The sequence below is a fragment of the Triticum urartu genome, chromosome 7A, assembly GCF_056163025.1.
Source record: "Triticum urartu cultivar PI428250 chromosome 7A, HENAU_Tu73, whole genome shotgun sequence".
NCBI classification, from domain to species: Eukaryota; Viridiplantae; Streptophyta; class Magnoliopsida; order Poales; family Poaceae; genus Triticum; species Triticum urartu.
Window position 1 is genome coordinate 621000637 of NC_141879.1, and position 21235 is coordinate 621021871.

At 49.1% G+C, this 21235-nt stretch overlaps 1 protein-coding gene across 1 annotated transcript; it reads right to left on the reverse strand.

Moving 5' to 3' along the window:
• Nucleotides 1-19436: 19436 nt before the first annotated feature.
• On the reverse strand, nucleotides 19437-20916 carry LOC147960736 (uncharacterized). The gene is made up of 2 exons (XM_087534959.1): nucleotides 20364-20916; nucleotides 19437-20240 (listed from the first exon to the last, which is right to left on the reverse strand). Exons 1-2 carry the CDS (start codon nucleotides 20777-20779, stop codon nucleotides 19970-19972), a joined length of 687 nt encoding a protein of 228 aa, XP_087391085.1. The 5' UTR covers nucleotides 20780-20916; the 3' UTR covers nucleotides 19437-19969.
• Between the last annotated feature and the right edge of the window lie 319 nt (nucleotides 20917-21235).

Genomic DNA, 21235 nt, shown 5'->3' on the forward strand with positions numbered 1-21235 from the left:
TATGATGATGTAGAAGCCCTCCGTGATGACGGCCCTCTTTCGGCGGAGCTCCGGAACAGGCCCCAAGATGGGATCTCGTGGATACAGAAATTTGCGGCGGTGGAATTAGGTTTTTGGCTCCTGTTCTGATCGTTTGGGGGTACGTGTGTATATATAGGAGGAATAAGTACGCCGAAGGAGCAACGAGGGGCCCACGAGGAAGGGGGCGCGCCCTAGGGGGGGCGCCCCCCACCCTCGTGACCGCCTCTTTTGTTCCTTGGAGCAGGGTCCAAGTCTCCTGGATCACGTTCGGTGAGAAAATCACGTTCCCGAAGATTTTATTCCATTTGGACTCCATCTGATATTCTGTTTCTTTGAAACACTGAAATAGGCAAAAAACAGCAATTCTGGGCTGGGCCTCCGGTTAATAGGTTAGTCCCAAAAATAATATAAAAGTGGAAAATAAAGCCCAATATAGTCCAAAACAGTAGATAATATAGCATGGAGCAATCAAAAATTATAGATATGTTGGAGACGTATCAGCCCACGGGGCACTGGACAGCCACCCCATCCTATGATGTATACATGGTGGACACACCCAAAGGAAACGACGAGGATGAATGGGAGGACGCAACGAAGGGTCGTTCCTCCGGAAAGCAGTCAAAGCGGCGGCGTAAGCGCCGCTCCAAGCCTCGCCTCGACAGAGACAGCGATCATACAGACCTAGCCACAGAGCAGGGTGAGCCGGCGAACAATGAACATGGCATCGAGCAACCATACGAACAAGGCAACTTGGATAAACAAACCGCACAACCCGTCCCCGGCGAAGATAACAGTCCGGACGACCTCACGCCGGACAAGTTCCTGGAGCAGAAGAACCTCCACAAAAGGCTCGTCGCCACTGCGCGTAGCCTGAAAAAGCAGAAGCGAAAGCTCAAAACTGCGGAAGATGCACTCAGAATCAGGTGGAGCAAAGTATTCAACACCGCACACAAATACGGCGACAGTCGCCACACAAAAAGCTACCCGAAGCGAAAGCTCCTGCCTGGATTTGATGAGGAGGCCTTAGAACCTCCGCAATCAACAAATAAGGAAGCCACCCGGTCGGATAAATGACCTCACGACCAATATAGAGCGGCAAGAGGCGCCGCCACACAAGCTAGCATGTGACCCACTCAAGGATTTGCATCAAAAAGATGGCCCAGCCAGATCTATCTACGGGCCAAGAAAGCAAGCTTTAGTAAGCAATGCAACACAACAAACATCCGAACACCACGGCACACCCAAATACAGGGGTGTCGCACACCCCCTATGTTTCACCGATGAGGTGCTGGACCATGAATTTCCAGCGGGATTCAACCCCGTAAACATAGAGGCATACGACGGAACGACAGACCCTGGAGTCTGGATTGAGGACTATATCCTCCATATCCATATGGCCAGAGGAGACGACCTCCACGCCATAAAATACTTACCCCTCAAGCTCCAAGGGCCGGCCCGACATTGGCTTAAAGACCTTCCCAAAAACACCATTGGGAGTTGGGAAGAGCTCGAGGATGCTTTTCGGGCAAATTTTCAAGGGACCTATGTCCGACCTCCGGATGCAGACGATTTAAGTCATATAACTCAACAGCCCGGAGAGTCAGCCCGGAAACTCTAGAACAGATTTCTTACTAAAAAGAACCAGATAGTCGCCTGTCCGGACGCCGAAGCCTTAGCAGCTTTCGAACACAGCGTTCGAGACGAATGGCTCACCAGACACCTCGGCCAAGAAAAGCCAAGAACAATGGCCGCATTAACAAGCCTCATGACCCGCTTTTGCGCGGGAGAGGACAGCTGGTTGGCAAGATGCAGCACCAGCGACCCAAGTACATCCGAAGTCGGGGACGGAAACGGGAAACCGCGACGCAGCAAGGACCAGCGCCGAAATAAGGGAAATAGCCCGAAGAGCACGGCAGTCAACGCCGGATTCAAAAGCCCTCGGCAGGGTCAGAAAAAGCTGCCCCTCAAGGATAATAGGGACAAGCTATCTAGCCTAACCAAAATCTTGGACAAAACATGTCAAATCCACAGTACTCCCGGGAAGCCTGCAAACCATACCCACAGAGAATGTTGGGTCTTCAAGCAATCCGGCAAACTCAACACCGAACACAAGGGGCTCGTTACACGAAGTGAGGACGATGACGAACCCCACAAGCAGAGCACTGGGAAACAAAAGAATTTCCCACAAGAAGTCAAAACAGTAAACTTACTCCACGTGACAAAAGGGAAAAACAGAGTGGCGCCTATAGAGATACGCGCCATGCGGCCTATCACAAAGGGGTCTCGCCACTGGTTGTTAAAACCGATCACCTTCGACCATCAGGATTACTCCGAAAGTATCTGGAACGCAGGCTGGACTGCCTTGGTATTAGATCTGATAATTGACGAATTCCACTTTACACAGGTCCTGATGGACGGCGGCAGTGGTCTAAACTTGCTATATCAGGACACAGTCCGCAAAATGGGGATGGACCCAAAAAAAATTCGCCATAGCAACACTTCCTTTAAAGGAGTAACGCCAGGCCCGGATGCCCATTGCACGGGTTCTCTCCTGCTAGAAGTAATGTTCGGTTCCCCCGATAACTTCCGCCACGAAAAGCTAACCTTCCACATCGCCCCATTTTCAAGTGACTATCAAGCACTACTGGGACGCGAAGCTTTCGCCCGCTTTAACGCGATACCGCATTATGCATCTCTCACGCTTAAGATGCCCGGTCCACGAGGCATCATCTCACTAAAGGGAAACATTGAATGTTCCCCGCGCGCAGAAGATTATGTGGCTGCCTTGACAGCCACGCATTAAAACCGCTTCACCAACAAAAGCATCTAACAGGTCATTAAGACCACGGACACGGCTAGGCGAGTCCGGAGCAAACTTATAATTGATAAAGGTTTTTGTAGCCGTACACCCCTATACAAGGGGCTCCGCATATGTAAAATAAGCGACAATAAGGCTCAATTTTCCCCATCTTGAATTATACTTTGTTTATTTAGTACAACATATATTTCGCACGACTATTCTTTTTTCAACTAAGTTCCTCTCTTTTACAGACGAACACCGTGCTACACCCGTCCAGGACACGGCGCAATGGAGACATAGGCGCAGACGTGCAGCAGGGACCCGTCCCAAGGATTCTCTTTAGATTAAGACCCTGCGTAAACATTTTTCATTGTCTCTTGTTGATGCACATCCCCCGGATTCACATTATAACTGAGGAGGAGGCTGGCGTCTTGGCATGTGACCACGTCAGAATTTTGCACGTACCTGGACACCAGGGGCTTATTATCATGGGCACTGCTCAGCCCGTTTTTATAAAGACAAAATACCTTAGGGAGTGTTCGGCGTCGCGAGTTTGGCCTTATATGCATCAGCTCCGAATCATGTCTTTGGTCAAATGTTGGGTTTGCCCGGCTCCTGTGTTTTGCTGCCTTATGTTCCGCTCTATCGGCTAAGGCGGCACCAGGAGAACTACTGCGATTGTGCCCCGGTTCAGCCAGGCGAGCACCTCAGTAGAGAAAGCCGAAAACTGACTGTCATGATATAGCGTGAGACTGGTCAACCACTCGATGACCTATCGGAGTCTTCGGGATTCCTCCGCATTAACGAAGGGCCGTTTCCCGGCCAGGCACACACGCGCCCCGAGTTCGGGCGAGCATGGCGCCACCAGGGGCTATATAGTAGCCCCCCTGTCAAACTCCTATGGCTAAGTGAAAGTGATAAAGCATTATAGTCCGATTGCCTAGTTCGCTGCGCCATCACCTCCTTAATGGACCAAGACGTTGGATTAAGTGTGAGAATGCGCCTTCTGCGAACACCCCCGCATTATATGCGTGGGGGCTGAAGCCAACGACTGCCATCTTTCAGATTATATACACATATACCTCAACGGCCGCACAGGAGGCATTATAATACTTGTAGGCACAAGTATAAAAAGCTTCTACAAATCATCAAAATATTGTTTTACAATAATACACGTTATTCGAACATAATATCCTTCGAGCACTGCGTCTCTATCAAATGAGCACCTTGCAGAACTTCCTGAAAATAGTGCTCAGCAGGTATTCGACCTCCATCTGAATCTTGGGATGCAACAGCGTCGGCCTCCATCTCTGCCCGGTATGTCTTGACACGGGCAAGGGCCATCCGCGCACCCTCTATGCATGCTGACCTCTTCATCGCATTGATATGCGGCACGACACCAAGGAACTATTGCACCAAGTTAAAATAACTGTCCGGCTTTGGCCTTTCCGGCCACAGATGATTAACGACATCCTTCATGGCGAGTCCGGACAACCTATTCAGTTCGGCCCATTCGGCCAAACGATCGGTCAACGGAAGCGGACGCTCCGGATTGTTGAATTGTGACCAGAAGAGCTTCTCCAATTCGCTATCTCTATGATCTCAGAAATGTTCGGCCGCATCAGCGGCACTCGCAGCTAAATCCAGATATGCGTCCGCCGAACTCCACATCCGGTCCAACGGAGCATATTTAGGATCTCCGAACTTCATCCGCAGCATAAAGGGCTTTCCGGCCACGATATCTCCGGCCTGACGCAGCTCCTCCTTCATCGCTCTCATCGCAGAACGAGCATCCTTGGCCGCTGTAGTGGCCTTATCCAGGTCTGTCCGCTCCGCCCGATCTTCTTTTTCAAGAAGCTTGTAGCGGTCAGCAGCGTTCTTTAACTTCACAGCCATTTCGGCCATTTCCTTCTTGCTTCGGCAGTGAGCAGCCTGTTCGGCTTTCAGCTCTTCAATTTTCCTTTACGGCAGCCGCATCACTTCTCCTGGCTTGCTTCTTGGCTCGGGCAAGTTCTGCCCGAAGGTTCTCCATGGCAGCGGCCCCATCTGCATCAAGCGCACACGCTGTAAGATACTGGCATCAAGCTCCTCTTACCAGGTGTCTCCGGAGAAATTACATACCTTGTGCCTCGTCAAGCCGCTTGTTGACAAGCGCGATGTCGGCAAATTCATCAGTCCGGCCGGCCACCGGACACTTCGCCACCTACATAGGAAGGCGGCAAAATTACACCTGGGACTATGATCCTCTGTGTGTTGTCATCTTCGACAACACACAGAGTCTCAGGGGCTACTATCTACACAAGGCGCATCTTATATGCGGAACTGTCAGAAGGTACATCACCTTGCGTACCTCAAAACCTGTCAGTAAACTCCTGATGGCCTCGTGCAACCCGCTGTCAGCGGATGAAATCCTTTCAATTACCGTACCCATCAATGTACGGTGTTCCTCTGAGATAGACACTCGGCCTAACAGATCCTTCAGTTCATCCGACCGAGCACCAGGCGGTGCTGGACTCGTTCGATGGCCTTTTTCAAAGACCGGACACGGATGGCCTTGGGGGGCCGTATGACTGCCTTCCGGCCCTGCCGGATTCGGAGAAACCCTCCACGATGATACCTCGGGATCGCCCGCCTTGTAAGGCGGTACGGCAGGGGGAGGCGTTCCGCTCTCCATCATCTCCGGAAGAAGATCCCCCGAAGATGAGCTCTGCTGAGAAGGGCTGAGATCCGAACTACAAGGTAAAATTTCAGTTATTTTCCTCAGAAATAAAACAAGGATTTCTCTCATTGTAAACCTCCCCTCTCTAGTTACGGCTCGGTGGAGGGCTGATCCCCTTGAGGGCATAGTACGACCGAGGCATCCCCCGGCACAGGACCCTCTGGCGAAGATTTCTTCCCCCGCTTTGAGACCATGGACTCCGGGTCTTCAGAGGCAGTCCTCTTCCTCCCCTGAGTAGAGGAATTTTTGATTCCTCCTTTCCAGACAGCCTCCTTCGAGGAGGCAGCAGCTTCTTTGCCCCCCCCTTCGCTTTCTTCCGAAAGCACGATCTCCAGCATCCTGGTTAACACGGGATCCGACGAGGACTCGGGAAGGGGGGCCGGACACCTGATTAACTTCGCCTTCGCTACCCACTCCTATTTCAAAGACAACTCTTTTAAGGGTGATGTTGTGATAAATGAATGGATGGTGTGTCCGGGCACAGGGCTACTTACTTGAGTATCCGGATGATTGCAGCTCAGACCTGCGTCCTCCGTAGAATCCGGACACACTACTTGTGGTCCGAAGAACAATTTGTACATTTCCACGGGCGTCATGCCAAGAAAATGTTGGAGAACTTGTGGTCCCTCCGGGTTGAACTCCCACAGGCGAAGGGGGCGACATTTGCAGGGCAGAACTCGGCGAATTAACATAACCTGCGTCACCACGACCAGACTGATATCTCTTTCTATGAGATCTCAGATGCGGCCCTGCAACAGGGGCACGTCCTTTGCCGACCCCCAGTCCAGCCCCTTATTAACCCATGATGCCAGTCGTGGCGGGGGACCCGAGCGGAAAGCAGGCAGCGCCACCCACTTGGTGCTCTTGGGAGCTGTGATATAAAACCACTCTTGTTGCCATAAGCTAAACTCCTCTTGAAAAGAGCCCTCGGGCCATGGAGCGTCAGCATTCTTGCTTATAACAGCGCCTCCGCACTCCGCGTGTTGTCCCTCAATCATCTTCGGCTCTACTTTAAAGGTCTTAAGCCACAGTCCGAAGTGAGGAGTAATATGGAGGAAGGCTTCGCACACGACAATGAACGATGAGATGTGGAGGATGGACTCCGGGGCTAAGTCGTGAAATTCCAGCCCATAATAAAACATGATCCCCCTCACGAAGGGATCCGTCACGAAGCCTAGCGCTCGGAGGAAGTGAGACACGAACACCATGCTCGCACCAGGCTTGGGAGTAGGAATAACCTGCCTGTGAGCAGGCAGCCTATGCGAGATTTTGCCGGTCAAAAACCTGGCCTCTCTCAGCTTTAGCACGTCTTCCTCCGTGATGGAGGAAGGCGTCCATCGGCCTCGAAGGTCGGAGCCGGACATCGTCGAAGGTCCGAAGCGCCTGAAATCTGGGGCCTTGGGTGTGGGAACTCGAGGCGAAGGGCGAATTCGATTGAGATCAAAAGAAAGGAGTAAGGCCTTGGTCTCTTTATAAGAGGTTGAATACCAAGAGCCCTCCCCGTGACTGTTTGGGACTCGACTTTGATCGAGGAGACACACCAACGGGCACGATTGGGTTACCCACGTCCGTATTGATGAGAATCCCGTAAATAAAGGGGACACGATCTCTGCTTTGACAAGACGTGCCAAGGAAACTGCCTCGCAAAACGCGATGAGGTGGGACAGTAAAAACGGTTCAAATGAAGGCTTGGCTGTGGCGTGATGACACGCTACGGAATACATCAGCAAATTAGACTTGTGTAAATATTATTCTCTCTATGGCAGTATGTGGAACTTATTTTGCAGAGTCGGACACTATCCTTGTGTTCAAAATCTTCTATGAAGTATTCGGAGGAGGAACCCGCCTTGCAATGCTGAAGACAATCTGTGCGCCAGACTCGTCGTCATTGAAGCCTGGTTCAGGGGCTACTGAGGGAGTCCTGGATTAGGGGGTGTGCGGATAGTCGGACTATAACCTTTGGCCGGACTCTTCGACTATGAAGATACAAGATTGAAGACTTCGTCCGGTGTCTGGATGGGACTTTCCTTGGCGTGGAAGGCAAGCTTGGCAATACGGATATGTAGATCTCCTCCCATTGTAACCGACTCTGTGTAACCCTAGCCCTCTCCGGTGTCTATATAAACCGGAGGGTTTTAGTCCATAGGACGAACAACAATCATACCATAGGCTAGCTTCTAGGGTTTAGCCTCTCTGATCTCGTGGTAGATCTACTCTTGTACTACCCATATCATCAATATCAATCAAGCAGGAGTAGGGTTTTACCTCCATCGAGAGGGCCCGAACCTGGGTAAAAACATTGTGTCCCTTGTCTCCTGTTACCATATGCCTAGACGCACAGTTCGGGACCCCCTACCCGAGATCCGCCGGTTTTGACACCGACACCAGCCCTAGCCCTAGCCGCCCTAGCCGCCGAGCTCTGCCTCTTCCGAGAGCCGCCGCCGAGCCCCCCTCTCCCGAGCGCCGCCGTCGAGCCCTCGCTCTCCCTCCCCTCCCGATGGCCGAGTGTTTCCCCGGAGACGAGGCGGCGGCCAACGGCTTCGGCCGCCGCTCGCTCCGTGAACAGGAGTCTTGGCTCCTGTTCCAGGCGAACATCCCGGCGCCGCCAGACATGCGCACCGGGCCGACGAGCTGGAAGCTCAGCAACGGGGGAGTGCCCATTCCCCCGCTGCCCGACGCCGTGGCCAAACCCGGGTACTTCGCCGAGGTTGTCGACGTCGTGCGCGCCTCCCTCACGGACGCCCAACTCTCCCTCCCCCAGTACGCCACCGACAACCATGCGGCTTGGGCGACGTACTTCGAGCGCCGTCAGTAGTAGCGGCTGGCGTCGACCAATGGCGCGGCGGTGCACTACAAGAAATATGTCAACTTGTGACCTTGACTATTGGTCACTGAATGGTCATTATTTTCCATTTGTGACCTTTTTGTGACCAAAAACAGATGGTCAAAAGCTAGCGGTCGTAAACTGAAATTAACGACCTTCTCTGTGAGAAGGTCGTAGACGTTTATGACCAAAATATGCCTACTATTTTGTTTTGGTCACTAGCTGTCTGCCCAGGCCACGTTGGATCCGACGTGGCAAGTTGACGTGGCAAAATTACGACCAAATGGAAAGGTCGTTGACAAGAATCAACCCGATCCGATTAGGTGTCTATATGGGCCGAGCCCATTAATTCAGCCCATTTAATGTGTTATTTTTTCTAATAGTTTTGATTTCTACATTGGCCTGACCCAACAATTGGGCCTTTCGTTTTTGGGCCATGGCCTTTTTGGCTCAACAATTACATTTCTTTTTTTAGTTACATTTCTTTTTTTAAGACAGATCCAATAGTCAGATGGGTTTGAGTGGGTCCCAATGGTCAGAGTCATGTTCTTCAAATTTTTATTTTCTAGTAAATAAAAACAAATATTTAAATCAGAACTGACTGAAAACAGAAGTAATACTTCAACAAGCAAATTTGGCACCTTACAATCAAACTTACACCACGTTTATAATCGAACATACTTCACATCAGGTTTACAGCCACCAAGAACACAACTAAATATCAAAATATAACTATCTATCAGAGTATAACTACCTCCAATGAGCTAGTACTCAATGCTTCTTCACTTCTTGGAGCCCACGACGAAACACGAATGAAGTACAGCATCTGCAAGTTATCAAACAATATGGTAAGGAGCAAAATAAAGGCAAATCTAAAAGCACATTAACTTGTAGGCAGTCTGTGTGCATAAATAAAGTAAAACAAGCAAAATGAGGCATAGAAATCAGTGGATACAAGTAGTTACTATCAGCAGCAAGTAAATACTACTCCAATCACATCAGGTTTACAATCCTATAAATGCGACATTTTTATCATTTAAGCATAGAAGGACAAATTAAACATCATTTAGATGTTTGAAACAAAGAACCAGAATTTAAACGTTTGAACAGCAAAAAAATTGTTCCAGTAGATCATATCCGGTTTAAATTAACTCCTTTGACACCAATATTATACAACATCAAATAAGTATACATACTGATCAGGTTTAATTAGCACATAGAAGCTAATGTATATTCTGTAGCACATAATTCAACATCATGCAAATGCACTATGGACACTGAAAGAAGAAAACACATACCCACATTGTTATATATAGTTCTGTTAGGGAATTTTAAAAACATAATCAAATGCAAATAGGAAGAACACCAAGATTGGTTTCTGTACGAAAATAAACTACAGCTAAAGGAAGGGTAACCGATGAAGAAAAAATCCTGATACACAAAGGTAAGCTCATTGTGCATTTTCTTTTTCAATGTGATACACAATAAGCATAAGTAACCACCAAAATCTCTCAATACCGATCATTAACTAGAGACCTCCCGGGAGCCAAAGCCCTAACATCCATGGCATCGAATAGAAGAGTTGGTGTGCAAAGAAAAAGCGACTACCTCTTAGGGGCCATAGACGGCGGCGATGACCCTGGTGTTGCCCATCTCGAACAGCGCCGACCCGTCAGCCCTGGAGAAGATGTCGACCTCGCCCTTGAGCTACCGCATCTGCAAGGCAAGGCAGCAAACAGGAAGAATCAGAGGCAGTCGAGCCAGCATGAAGAGGATGAGGTTGCTCTGCTGTGGACAAGAAGACTTTAGCTAGGTATGATTGTTAAAAGAAATCAACAAGACAGTGTAACAGTAGCAGTCAGTATATTCCCTCCCAATCATATCATAGACATGTATGATTTGGGATGCCACCTCCCTCCCTCCCTCTATAATAATTGCTTGGGTGTTACTGCATCCAGTATTGTTCGGTGAACTTAACTCAAACAATAATCTTACAACAGGGTGTGGAGACAGAAGTAAAAACTAGCATCATGATTTATAAGATGCAATGAATCAGACTGATTCTTCTCGTACACTCATTAGCAAAGAATCTTAGTCAAAATAAATAAAGGATCTCCATTGTCAAATGGGCAGAGGCAGTCATGCAGATAGATATTCCTTCACCTAAGGTTCAGGTAAGTGCAAGAAGCATGAAAGATCCATTTTCAGAGCATCATTACCCAGTCATATTCTCCGCGGACCCTTTCCACTCCATATTACATGCCTACATACACTCCAGCAACAGCACTTGCAGATTAACAGAAGAAGCATCTGAATGTGTCAGCGAACATAAGAAGAAACGGATGAGTGTTTGACGCCAATGCATTTATATCAGCCAAATAAAACAACAGAGTAATACGCTTCTACTTGGTTACCCCAATATGCGCCCTCCATGCACATTTTCTTCAGCTGCATAAACGACCAGAATACCATATTAGTACACTGTAGATTTCTGAATTGGGGAGAACATGTTTGAATGGAGAAGACGGAAACATGACTCAAGCGAACAAGATAGAGGAAAGGAGAGGACCTTCCATGGCCCTCCTCTTGAATCGGCATCGGCATCGGCATCCCCAGCAGCTTCTCTCTCCATGGCCTCCTTCCTTCACCGTGCAAGGAGGGAGATGAGATGGGAGGGCAGCAGCTTCTGTCTCCATGGCCTCCTTCCTTCACCACCAAGGGAGATGAGATGGGAGGACAGTGCCTGCACACGACCAAACGCACACACGCCTGCATCAGATGAGATGCAGAGAGGAAAAAAACCAGAGATAGAAGAAGAAGAAGAAGAAGAAGAAGAAGAAGAAGAAGAAGAAGAAGAAGAAGAGGAAGAAGAAGAAGAAGAGAATGAGAGGAGGGGTCTGACCTCCTGTAGTCTCACCATGGCCATCTAGGGTTCCTGGAGCCGTCGAGGAGGCAGGGAGGGAGCGAGGCCTGGTCGGAGCAGCGGACGCAGAGCGACTTGATGGCCTCGATGGCCTCCTTGGCGCGGTTCTGCTGCTTCATCACGATGGCCATGTCCTTGAGCGCGGTGTCCACGCGGTCGCCAGCGTTGATGGCGCCCCAGAACAGCGCAATCGCCTTCTCCGGGTCCTTGTCCACAAGCTGCCATCCATCACAGCACAACCACCATCGTCAGCCCCGACCATCAGCAAATTCAAATCGCAGACAGAAAAAAAATCTCCTGTACAAGGACGCACCTGGACGAGCTTGACGCAGACGTAGGGGGTGTCGCCGACGGGGACCTTGTGGGCGACGTGGAAGGAGTCGGAGTGCGTCCGCGGCATGGACACCGCCGCCGGCTTGACGGGGGAGCAGGGCGCGGACTTGGTCGGCCGGAGCACGCCGCCAACGCCGCCGCCAGCGAACCACTGGTCCAGCTGGTGGTGGTGGTGCATCATGGCGGCGCCCTGGATCGGATTAGATCTGCCCCGCGAGGACGGATTTGAATCGGAACGCGAGGGAGGAGGGAGGCGGCGTAGGGGAGGAGACCGTCCGCCACAGCGACCTCGCGAGCCCCGGGAGCCCCGGCGAGGGAGAGCGCCAGGACCCCCACTCGTGGTCGGTGGTGGCGACCATGTCCACGACGGCCTCCATCTCTGGCTAGTTGGATCTGAGAGTGGGGAGGGGAGGGATCTGGGTCGGGAGCGTGATGGGGAGGGCCGAGCGGTGACCGTGTGGGGGGAACACCGGAGGAGTGGGGTGGGGGCGGCGGCACATCGAGATCTAGAGGGAGGGAGTGAGGTTGGGGGCGGCGGCAGGGGATCCAGAAGGAGGAGTGGTGTGCGACGGCGGTGGATCCAGAGAGAGGGAGGGGTGAGAGCGCTAGGGTTCGCTGCGCTGGGAGTGGTGTGCGGCGGGGTAGCTCGCGGGTGGGTGAGACCGTGAGAGGGTGAGGTGAGGGCCGTCGGATCCAGGAGGATCCGACGGTGATTTATCCATGATCCGCGTGAGAGGCCCTTGGACCAATCAGAACGCAGTATATAGGTATGATATTTTGACCATTTAAATTGGTCGTAATTGACTAAAAGTAAGGTGCTAAATCATGTTAGCTATTTTATTATGACCTGAAAATATGAAAAAAAAATTCTCATTGTGTCAGCAAATTTGACTATAGTTTTCAGGAATAATCACAAATTGAAATAAGACAAATATTTTTTAAAGAGTTACGAGAAATGAGTTCTCTTAAATCATTTTTTCATTTTTCGAGTGTCCATAATGAGTTTTTTGTGAAGGACCTATAATATATTTGTTGCAAAACTGGACCAAATCAATTTTCTAAAATACTAGGACATACTTAATGCATAATTGACCAAATGGTTGGGTGTCAAAAGATTCGATCCACCTTTGGTGAAAGAGACAAATTTCCGCCGATTCAGTTGGAAGCGGGTCAAATTTGAACTGCGGCTGCCTCATAGTTTGCTATTTATTTTTTCCAAAAATCATTTTTTGGTACAAAAGTATCTATTTAATCAGAGAAACACCAAAAAAATTCCAAGATTCAGCCACTAGCTAGGAACGGTCATTCCCGCCGTTTTGACCGCATTTTGAAACGGGCATAAAAAATAAAAAAATAAAAAATTGGAAAACCTTCGCATTGTGTCATCATATGCGACCAAGTTACCAGGAAAAATAATAAACTTGTAATACGGCAATTATTTAAAAAAAGTGTTCTCAGAAACGAGCTATCATGCGTGAAGATTCATGGCTTTCAAGCCAAATGATCAATCTTGTGGCCACATTCATGACATAGTTTATTCAAATGACCTCGTATTGTGCACAAGGGTGCATCTTGGAATTCCAAACAATGTTGCCTAAGGGAGTTTTCATTTTCTTTGGATGAAAAAACCATTTTCCATTTTTCGAGTGCCCAAAAGGAGGTTTTTTGTGAAGGACCTCCCAAATAATTGTTGCAAAATTGGACCAAATCATTTTTCTAACATACTAGGCCATATTTAATGCACAATTTACCAAATGGTTGGGTGTAAAAAGTTTTGATCCACCTCTCGTGAAAAAGACAAATTTCCGCCGATTCAGCTAGAAGTGGGTCAAATTTGAACTATAGCTGCCTTTTAGTTTGCTCTTTATTTTTTCCAAAAATCATTTCTAGGTACATAAGTATCTATTTAATCAGAGAAACATCAAAAAATTCGAAGATTCAGCCACTAGCTAGGAACGGCCATTCCCGTCGTTTTGACCGCATTTTGAAACGGGCATAAAAAGTTCAAAAAAACAAAAAATTGGGTAACCTTCGCATTGTGTCATTATATGTGGCCAAGTTTCCAGGAAAAATAATAAACTTGTAATAAGGTAATTATTTTAAAAAAGTGTTCTCAGAAATGAGCTATCACGTGTGGAGATCAATGGCTTTCAAGCCAAATGATCAATCTTATGGCCACATTCATGGCATAGTTTGTTCAAATGATCTCATATTGTACACAAGGGTGCATATTGGAATGGCAAAAAATATTGCCTAAGGAAGTTTTCAATTTCTTTGGACGAAAAAACCATTTTCCATTTTTCGAGTGCCCAAAAGGAGGTTATTTTGTGAAGGACCTCCCAAATATTTGTTGCAAAATTGGACGAAATCATTTTTATAAAATACTAGGCCGTATTTAATGTACAATTGAAGAAATGGTTGGGTGTAAAAAGTTTTGATCCACCTCTCATGAAAAATACAAATTTCCACCGATTCAGTTGAAAGTGGGTCAAATTTGAACTGTAGCTGCCTTGTAGTTTGCTCTTTATTTTTTTCCAAAAATCATTTCTAGGTACATAAGTATCTATTTAATCAGATAAACATCAAAAAAATTCCAAGATTCAACCACTAGTTAAGAACGGTCATTCCCGCCGTTTTGACCGCATTTTGAAACGGGCATAAAAAATTCAAAAAAAAATCAAAAAATTGGGAAACCTTCGCATTGTGTCCTTATATGTGGCCAAGTTCTCAGGAAAAATAACAAACTTGTAATACGGCAATTATTTTAAAAAAGTGTTCTCATAAACAAGCTATCACGTATGGAGATCAATGGCTTTCAAGCCAAATGATCAATCTTATGGCCACATTCATGGCATAGTTTGTTCAAATGATCTCATATTGTGCACAAGGGTGCATATTGGAATGACAAACAATGTTGCCTAAGGAAGTTTTCATTTTCTTTGGACGAAAAATCATTTTCCATTTTTCGAGTGCCCAAAAGGAGGTTTTTTTGTGAAGGACATCCCAAATAATTGTTGCAAAATTGTACCAAATAAATTTTCTAAAATACTAGGACATATTTAATGCATAATTGACAAAATGGTTGGGTGTAAAAAGTTTTGATCCACCTCTCGTGAAAAAGACAAATTTACGCCGATTCAGTTGGAAGCGGGTCAAATTTGAACTGCAGCTGCCTCATAGTTTGCTATTTATTTTTTGCAAAAATCATTTCTAGTTACATAAGTACCTATTTAATCATAAATACATGGTTTGGTGGCGATACACCGAGGTTTGGGCAGTGACCGAGGGCCCCAACTCTAGAGCGTGTAAACTCGCATGCCCGCCACGTGGTCACCGCATGACCGTGGCGTTGCCATGTGTTCTAGGAGGCCTAGGCATGTCTAGTGGGTTGGGCACTCCCCAGGTAGGTGCTAGGAAGAAAATTACAACATAAGATTCTCATGAGGAAACCGATCGATGCTCAAACATGAATTAGCAGCCAAGTGTTTGATTACCGGTACGGTAAATGTACATGGCTAATGGGCGTGAGTTTTGGCTGAGGATGAACAGTTACTAAGAAGACCGTCTTCACAAATTTTCAGCTCAAAAGGAGGAGCCTCGGTGGTACTTGCTTTGCAAAGTACCACACTGGACATAAATACGAATGTTGAAGCTGGGCTCAAAATAATGAATGGATTGAGTTGGCATTGGTGGAGGATGGTTATTTGGGCATAGGAAAGCACTGTAGAAAATGGATACTATTTGGACATGCCAAAGTGGTACTTCCTTCACAAAGTGCTGCTCTGAACAGAATAGGAAAATGAATATTGTTGAATTATTTTTGAACTAGGCAAGGAAGGTTTTTGACATATTTGATGAAGATATGATCCAAACAATTTATGAGAATTTTTTGAGAATTTTTGGAATAACAGAAATATAGGTTGCTTCATAACCTAGGGCAAAAATTGACACATGGACATGACACATAGGCAAAACTGATGACATGGTGCCTAGTCATCGCAATCCACCACAATTTACAATGCTATGACCATCTATATTGGTCGTTAACAACTAGAAATAAGGTAGTGCACTACCGCTGTTTGCTTTATGACCATTTCGTGTAAGGAAATTACGACCTTTCTGACCAAAATGGTCGCAATGGTTTAGGGTTTGGAGCCCCCCGAACAGCTTTTGACCAATTGGTCTCAAATGGTCATAGATCTATGACCAATTCTTTCAGGGTCACTGACAGAAGGTCACTAGTTGACATATTTCTTATAGTGGTGGTCGGCGGCCTGAAGAACAGCGAGGGGCGCCACCTATGGTGGGGCGTCCCCGGCCGCACACTCGAGGGCGGCAACGACCCGCCGTTGGCGTACCCCCCGGCGAGGGCGGCCGCCCAGGCGCAGCACTAGCGCGACCGGCCATGGGTGCCAAGGAGGTTCGACTCCTCCTCCTCGCGCTCTTCCTCGCACTCCTCCGGCAATCCGGCGCTGCTCGGCATCAAGGCCGAACCCGCGGCGGAGTCGCCGCTCGGCCGGCACACTCGCAGCGCCGACATCGTCATCAACGAGGGCGGCCGGCGCGCCTCCTCGTCGGCTCCTCCTCCGCGCTTCGTCAAGCCAAAGACGGAGCCGGGGCTCGCGCCGATGAAGGCAGAGCTGGGGCTCGCCGCCGTGAAGACGGAGCACGGTGAGGTCGAGCGCGACGACGACATGACCCTTGAATGGGCACGCCAGGGCTCCCTCAAGATGGCGATGGAGCGCCAGTGCGACGCCCTGCAGCGCTTCACGGAGCGCCGCCGGGGCCGCGACGAAGGAGGAGTCGCCGTCATCGATGACAGCGACGACGACGACGCGCCACCGCCGCCACCAGTCCGCCATGGCGACGCCGGGTCCAGCAGGGGCGCCCGCGTCAAGGAGGAGAAGGCCGACGACGAGGATGGCGGCGACAATGGCGACTACTCTGTGTTCAGTAAGTTTCTTTTAGATTAGGGCGAACTTTGTCCAAATATATGCCCAAGTTGACCAAAATTTGTCGTGTTTAGCCGAACTTCGCCGTACTTTTTTTTATTTAATCGCGCCTGGGGGCGGCCCTGGGGCTGGTGGTTGGGGACCAACTCGCTCCCAGACCCATTTTTTGCGCCGGCTCACCCCCAGGCGGTGATTTTAGGCGTCCCCTGGGAAGCCAACGGCTGGAGATGCTCTTACTTCCGGCCAGCCAGCCTTTCCCAAGAAAAACAAAGATTGGCCTTCTATTTGCTTTTGAGAGGTTTAACATGGGCTCATTTGACCTGGTTCTTCTCGGCTAAACGCTGGTCATTCTTCGGGCCGGGAAGGTTTCAGGCTGGGCTTGCAAAAGCCTGATCTCAAAAGGACCATCCAAGTGTCTAAAAAAAGTGTTCAAAAACCAAAAGGAAGGACTTGCCCGAGACCGACCCCAAGCCCTAAAAATCGTGTATCTCAAAAAGAACTAGTCCGAACACGATAAAAAGTGTGTATCTGAAATTTCTCATCATACGAGCGCTAAATGCATAACAAATTCCAGTTTGTGCATCACACTAGAAAAGGTCAACACATGCTCACAAACATGAGGGGGAAAAGCCCTAATTTTGGTGTGAGTGTGTGTAGCACTAAAAATATGTTATGTACCTATAGATGACATGACCCAAAAAAAACCCTAGTTTTCATAAGAAAGAAAAATAATATCATTGGAGTAGGAAAAACTATAGAAAGTGAGATGACATGTATCTCAATTCATAGGGAAAGAGATGTCATTTGATGCAAATGATAGAAATTTTCCATTAACTCTAGGCTAATATTTTTTGTTTCTTTAAAATGTGAAAGATTGGTCCTTTTTTTGCAGAAAAAAAATCTTGTATTACTCAATCAAAGTACAATCATGCTTAACCGCGTTTAAAACGACATCTGGTCCCGACCCAAGCCATACAATAGTTCGGCCTTGAGTCCTCTCAAAGTTTGCCAGAACTTGACTAGAGGAACTACAACCAGGACGGATGTGAGTAATACAAGAACTATGTTCGGACATGATTCTTTTATCTCTCTAATAACAAGAAAGGCGTATTTTGGTCTGTTTGTGTCTTCGCTCTTCAACATATTCACAGCCTCCAGACTGTGTATCTTTCAATGTGAATTGGTAGATTGCTCCACTCTAGGGCTAGCATGGGTCCTTCCCGAATAGTCAAAATCTCAGCCTCCAGCACATCATTGTGTGAAAAATGATGACTGCATGAGCTGAAAGATTGGCCCTTATCCTATATAGGAATAAGAATCAATTCCTATAAACCAAAGTACTCCAAATGAGTTTTTCCTTTGAAATACCAAAGAAAGCCTAACTTGGGCGCACACGGATCTTGTGTGTGCTGATCTTGAATTGGCTCCACCACTAGACGAGGCTGACGTGGCAGCAAAGCAGCCATGTTGACCTGCTTGTGTGGCAAAACAACACTGACCGGTGGGCCGGAGGTGTCAGTTTCACACCATCAAAACCACTCAACCGTGTGAGTTTTCGCTCGCTGCAAAAGAGTAGACAAGACCCTGTGAGTTGGTGATCTTTTCCATTTTTCAGAACATCCTGCAAGTTTGGGGCGCAGGGCGCTACTGATCCCGCTACTGCCGAGAAGCTTCTAGCACATCGTTTAGAGTCGACATGACTGCATATACTGATGTTTTCCTACTCCAGAGAACCCAAGAGCATCATGCATCAATCCCCTCCTCCATTTTTTCACCGACGCGACAACGTGGACGCACAATCGATCCCCGAAACCATTCCCGCACGCCAAAGATGTACTCGTACTCCCTCCCGGCATCGTGTACGAAACCAGGCAAAAAGAAGCAAACGGAGCAGCATCAATCAGATCAGCGGCTACGCGTGCTACGTACCCTACCAACTGACGAACACGCTTCCCTCTCAAACACACAGCAGTACATCAGCAGACTGATTACATGTTAATTAATCCGCGAAAGCGGCCGGACCAGCCAGGGAACGGATAAGGCCTCCAGCACAAACGTACACCCCGCATGGCGCATGGCCCATCCCCTCCTCCTCTCTTCACGCGCGACGTGACACTGACACCCGTACGTTTCCTCTCTCGTTAATCGTTATCGCTTATCCTCCGCCCCCGAAGCTTATCCCTTCCATGCCACTTTTGACATCCCTGTCGCCCTACCCTATCCCCTCTGCGCGTCACGTCGCTGCTACTATTAATTTGGCCTTGTCCCCTTGATCTTTTTTCTAACACACGCTAATGTGGGACTAACTCGCCCTCTGTGCTTGGATGGTGAAGGCCTGAAGTGACCACCCCTTGACGTCCCCTGGTCGAACACATACGGTGTCTCTGATTCAAGGGTTTTCAGAGAATTTTCGGAGCACTGAGATCCTTAGAATTTCTTCTCTCGCCCGCTTTGTAGATGAAGAACAGACCACAGTACACGGCCCAACGATATATATTTTTTAGTTGCTTGATTCTTCATAGGATCGATGAATTCTCCATAGAATTTTCATACTGGTTTCTCTGATCGCCCAAACCGGTTGAAAATAATCCATTCTTTTCTGTGACGCAATCAAACAACAAGCCAAATCATATAGACCTCGAATGGGCGTGATATTTCAGTCCTACATTATTATTTTTCTGTTCATGTATAGTTTAAATCCTACAAATCAAAGAGGCCCTATAAGAGATTAAAAAAACGGATCACGAACACTTTTGCCGATATAGTACTTTTCAAAACACAAATTATGTACAATAGCACCACTTCACCAACCATAGTACGTACACAGATAGGGTCAAGTATATATGATGCTTGGCAAGTGTTAGTACTCTCAATTATTAGTTTGTATTATATTACATATGTGCAATGCACTGCAAAGAAACATCCTAGAGATCGACTTAGAACACACATGTCGATGATCAATCGGGTACTTTTACAGTTGATCTGCATGCATATATACCTTGGCGCTATACTAGCATTGAAAAGGTTAATCGGGCTTCTTCTCTCCAATGAGATATAGAACACTGGCATAACTTGTAGGCTAGGATGGATATCACATGCACCATGTTCGGTGCTCCCTCTCCCTCTCTTTGCATGTCGATGCAACTACTAGCAGCTAGTAAAAGAATCAAGAAAAAACCTAAGCTCTAGGCGGCCATTGGTGATGTGAGCTGGGATGAGTGGGATCCCGGAGTACTACAAAGTAGGATCCATCCATCCATCTTGTCGATCTCCTCCCTAGTAGTTTGTTTCCATTACTAATTCCCTTGCAGCTTGCATGCATATGCATGTCTTTTTCCTTTTCGATCAATCTGATATCTGATCGGCGCACGTACGGCGTCCCTGGATCGGTTGATGATCAGCCACTGCCGCCGCCGGAGCCGCCGTTGATGACGCCGTCGTTGCCGATGTTGAAGGACGGCTCGGGCGGCAGGAAGGGCGGCAGCGCGGTGAGCGAGGTGGAGGAGACCCGCCGGATGGAGCAGCACCGCAGGATCCGGCGCCGCTTGTTGAAGGGGTTCTCCGGCTTGGCCAGCACGTCCTTGCTGCTGGTGGTGCCGGCCACGGCCACGTCCTGCAGGTTCGCGAACGACCGCGACTTGCCGGAGAAGAAGCTCGACAGCCCCCGCCTGCGGAATCAAGAACTCGCAAATCAACCAACCGACCGAACCGAGAATTCGCCGTTCTTGCAAGGATTGGTAGGGTTGTTAATGGGGACGATTAAGGGAAGGGAGGTGAAGCTGGTCAATTACTTGATGGGGAGGGCGTCGTCGAGGGCGTCCAGGCTCGCGAGCCCGCCGGTCCTCTTGGTCCTCCTCTGCCACGGCGTCTCCCGGGCGCTCTCCACCTCCCCCCCTTCCTCCTCGTCCCCCTCGGAGACGGGGCCAATGGAGGACCGCTCGTTTTCCGCCTCGGCGGCCGCCTCGGCCTCCCTCTCCTCCTCCTCCTCCTCCACCGTCTCCAGCACGAACAGCCCGTGGCCCTCACCGCCAAGCCGCGCCCCTTGCACCGCCGCCACCTCCTCCTCCTCCTCCTCCTCCTGGTAGTGCACGACGTCCTTCCTCTTCCTCGCCCCGCCGCCGCCGCACATCCCGTACGGCGCCGCCGGGGACGGGGCCACGGGCGCGGGCCCCACGGCCGCCGCCGCCGCCGCAGCCACAACGGACATCGCGTCCGGCCGTGAAGGGTGCTGCAGCTGCTCTCATCAATGGCGCCCGCAGGCCTCGGCGCGCGGCTCAGACGCCCATGGCCTCGGCCACCATTGGAGCTGCTATTATTGCTCTCGTCGCGATGGTTCGGAGGACAGAAGGAGAGGACGGGGAGCGGCGCCGGGGGCGTATATAGGGCCGGGGAGGGAGACGGGTGGACAGGGACGCGTGGAGGGGGGGACGTGTCGGACGGGGCGAGGGTGACGGGCGCGCCGGACAGCGGAGGCTGCATGCACGCCAACACGTTTTGGCTTAGCCTTTTGCGTGCCCATGCCCCGTATATGGCTGCCGCGCCTTTTGTTTTGCCTAATCAAACTAAGCTTATCGGCTACCATGGATGGATCTTCTAGCACTTTCCGTCTCATTTCTGTAAAGCTTCCGGGTAATTTCTTGCCAGCAATATTGGTCGGCATTGA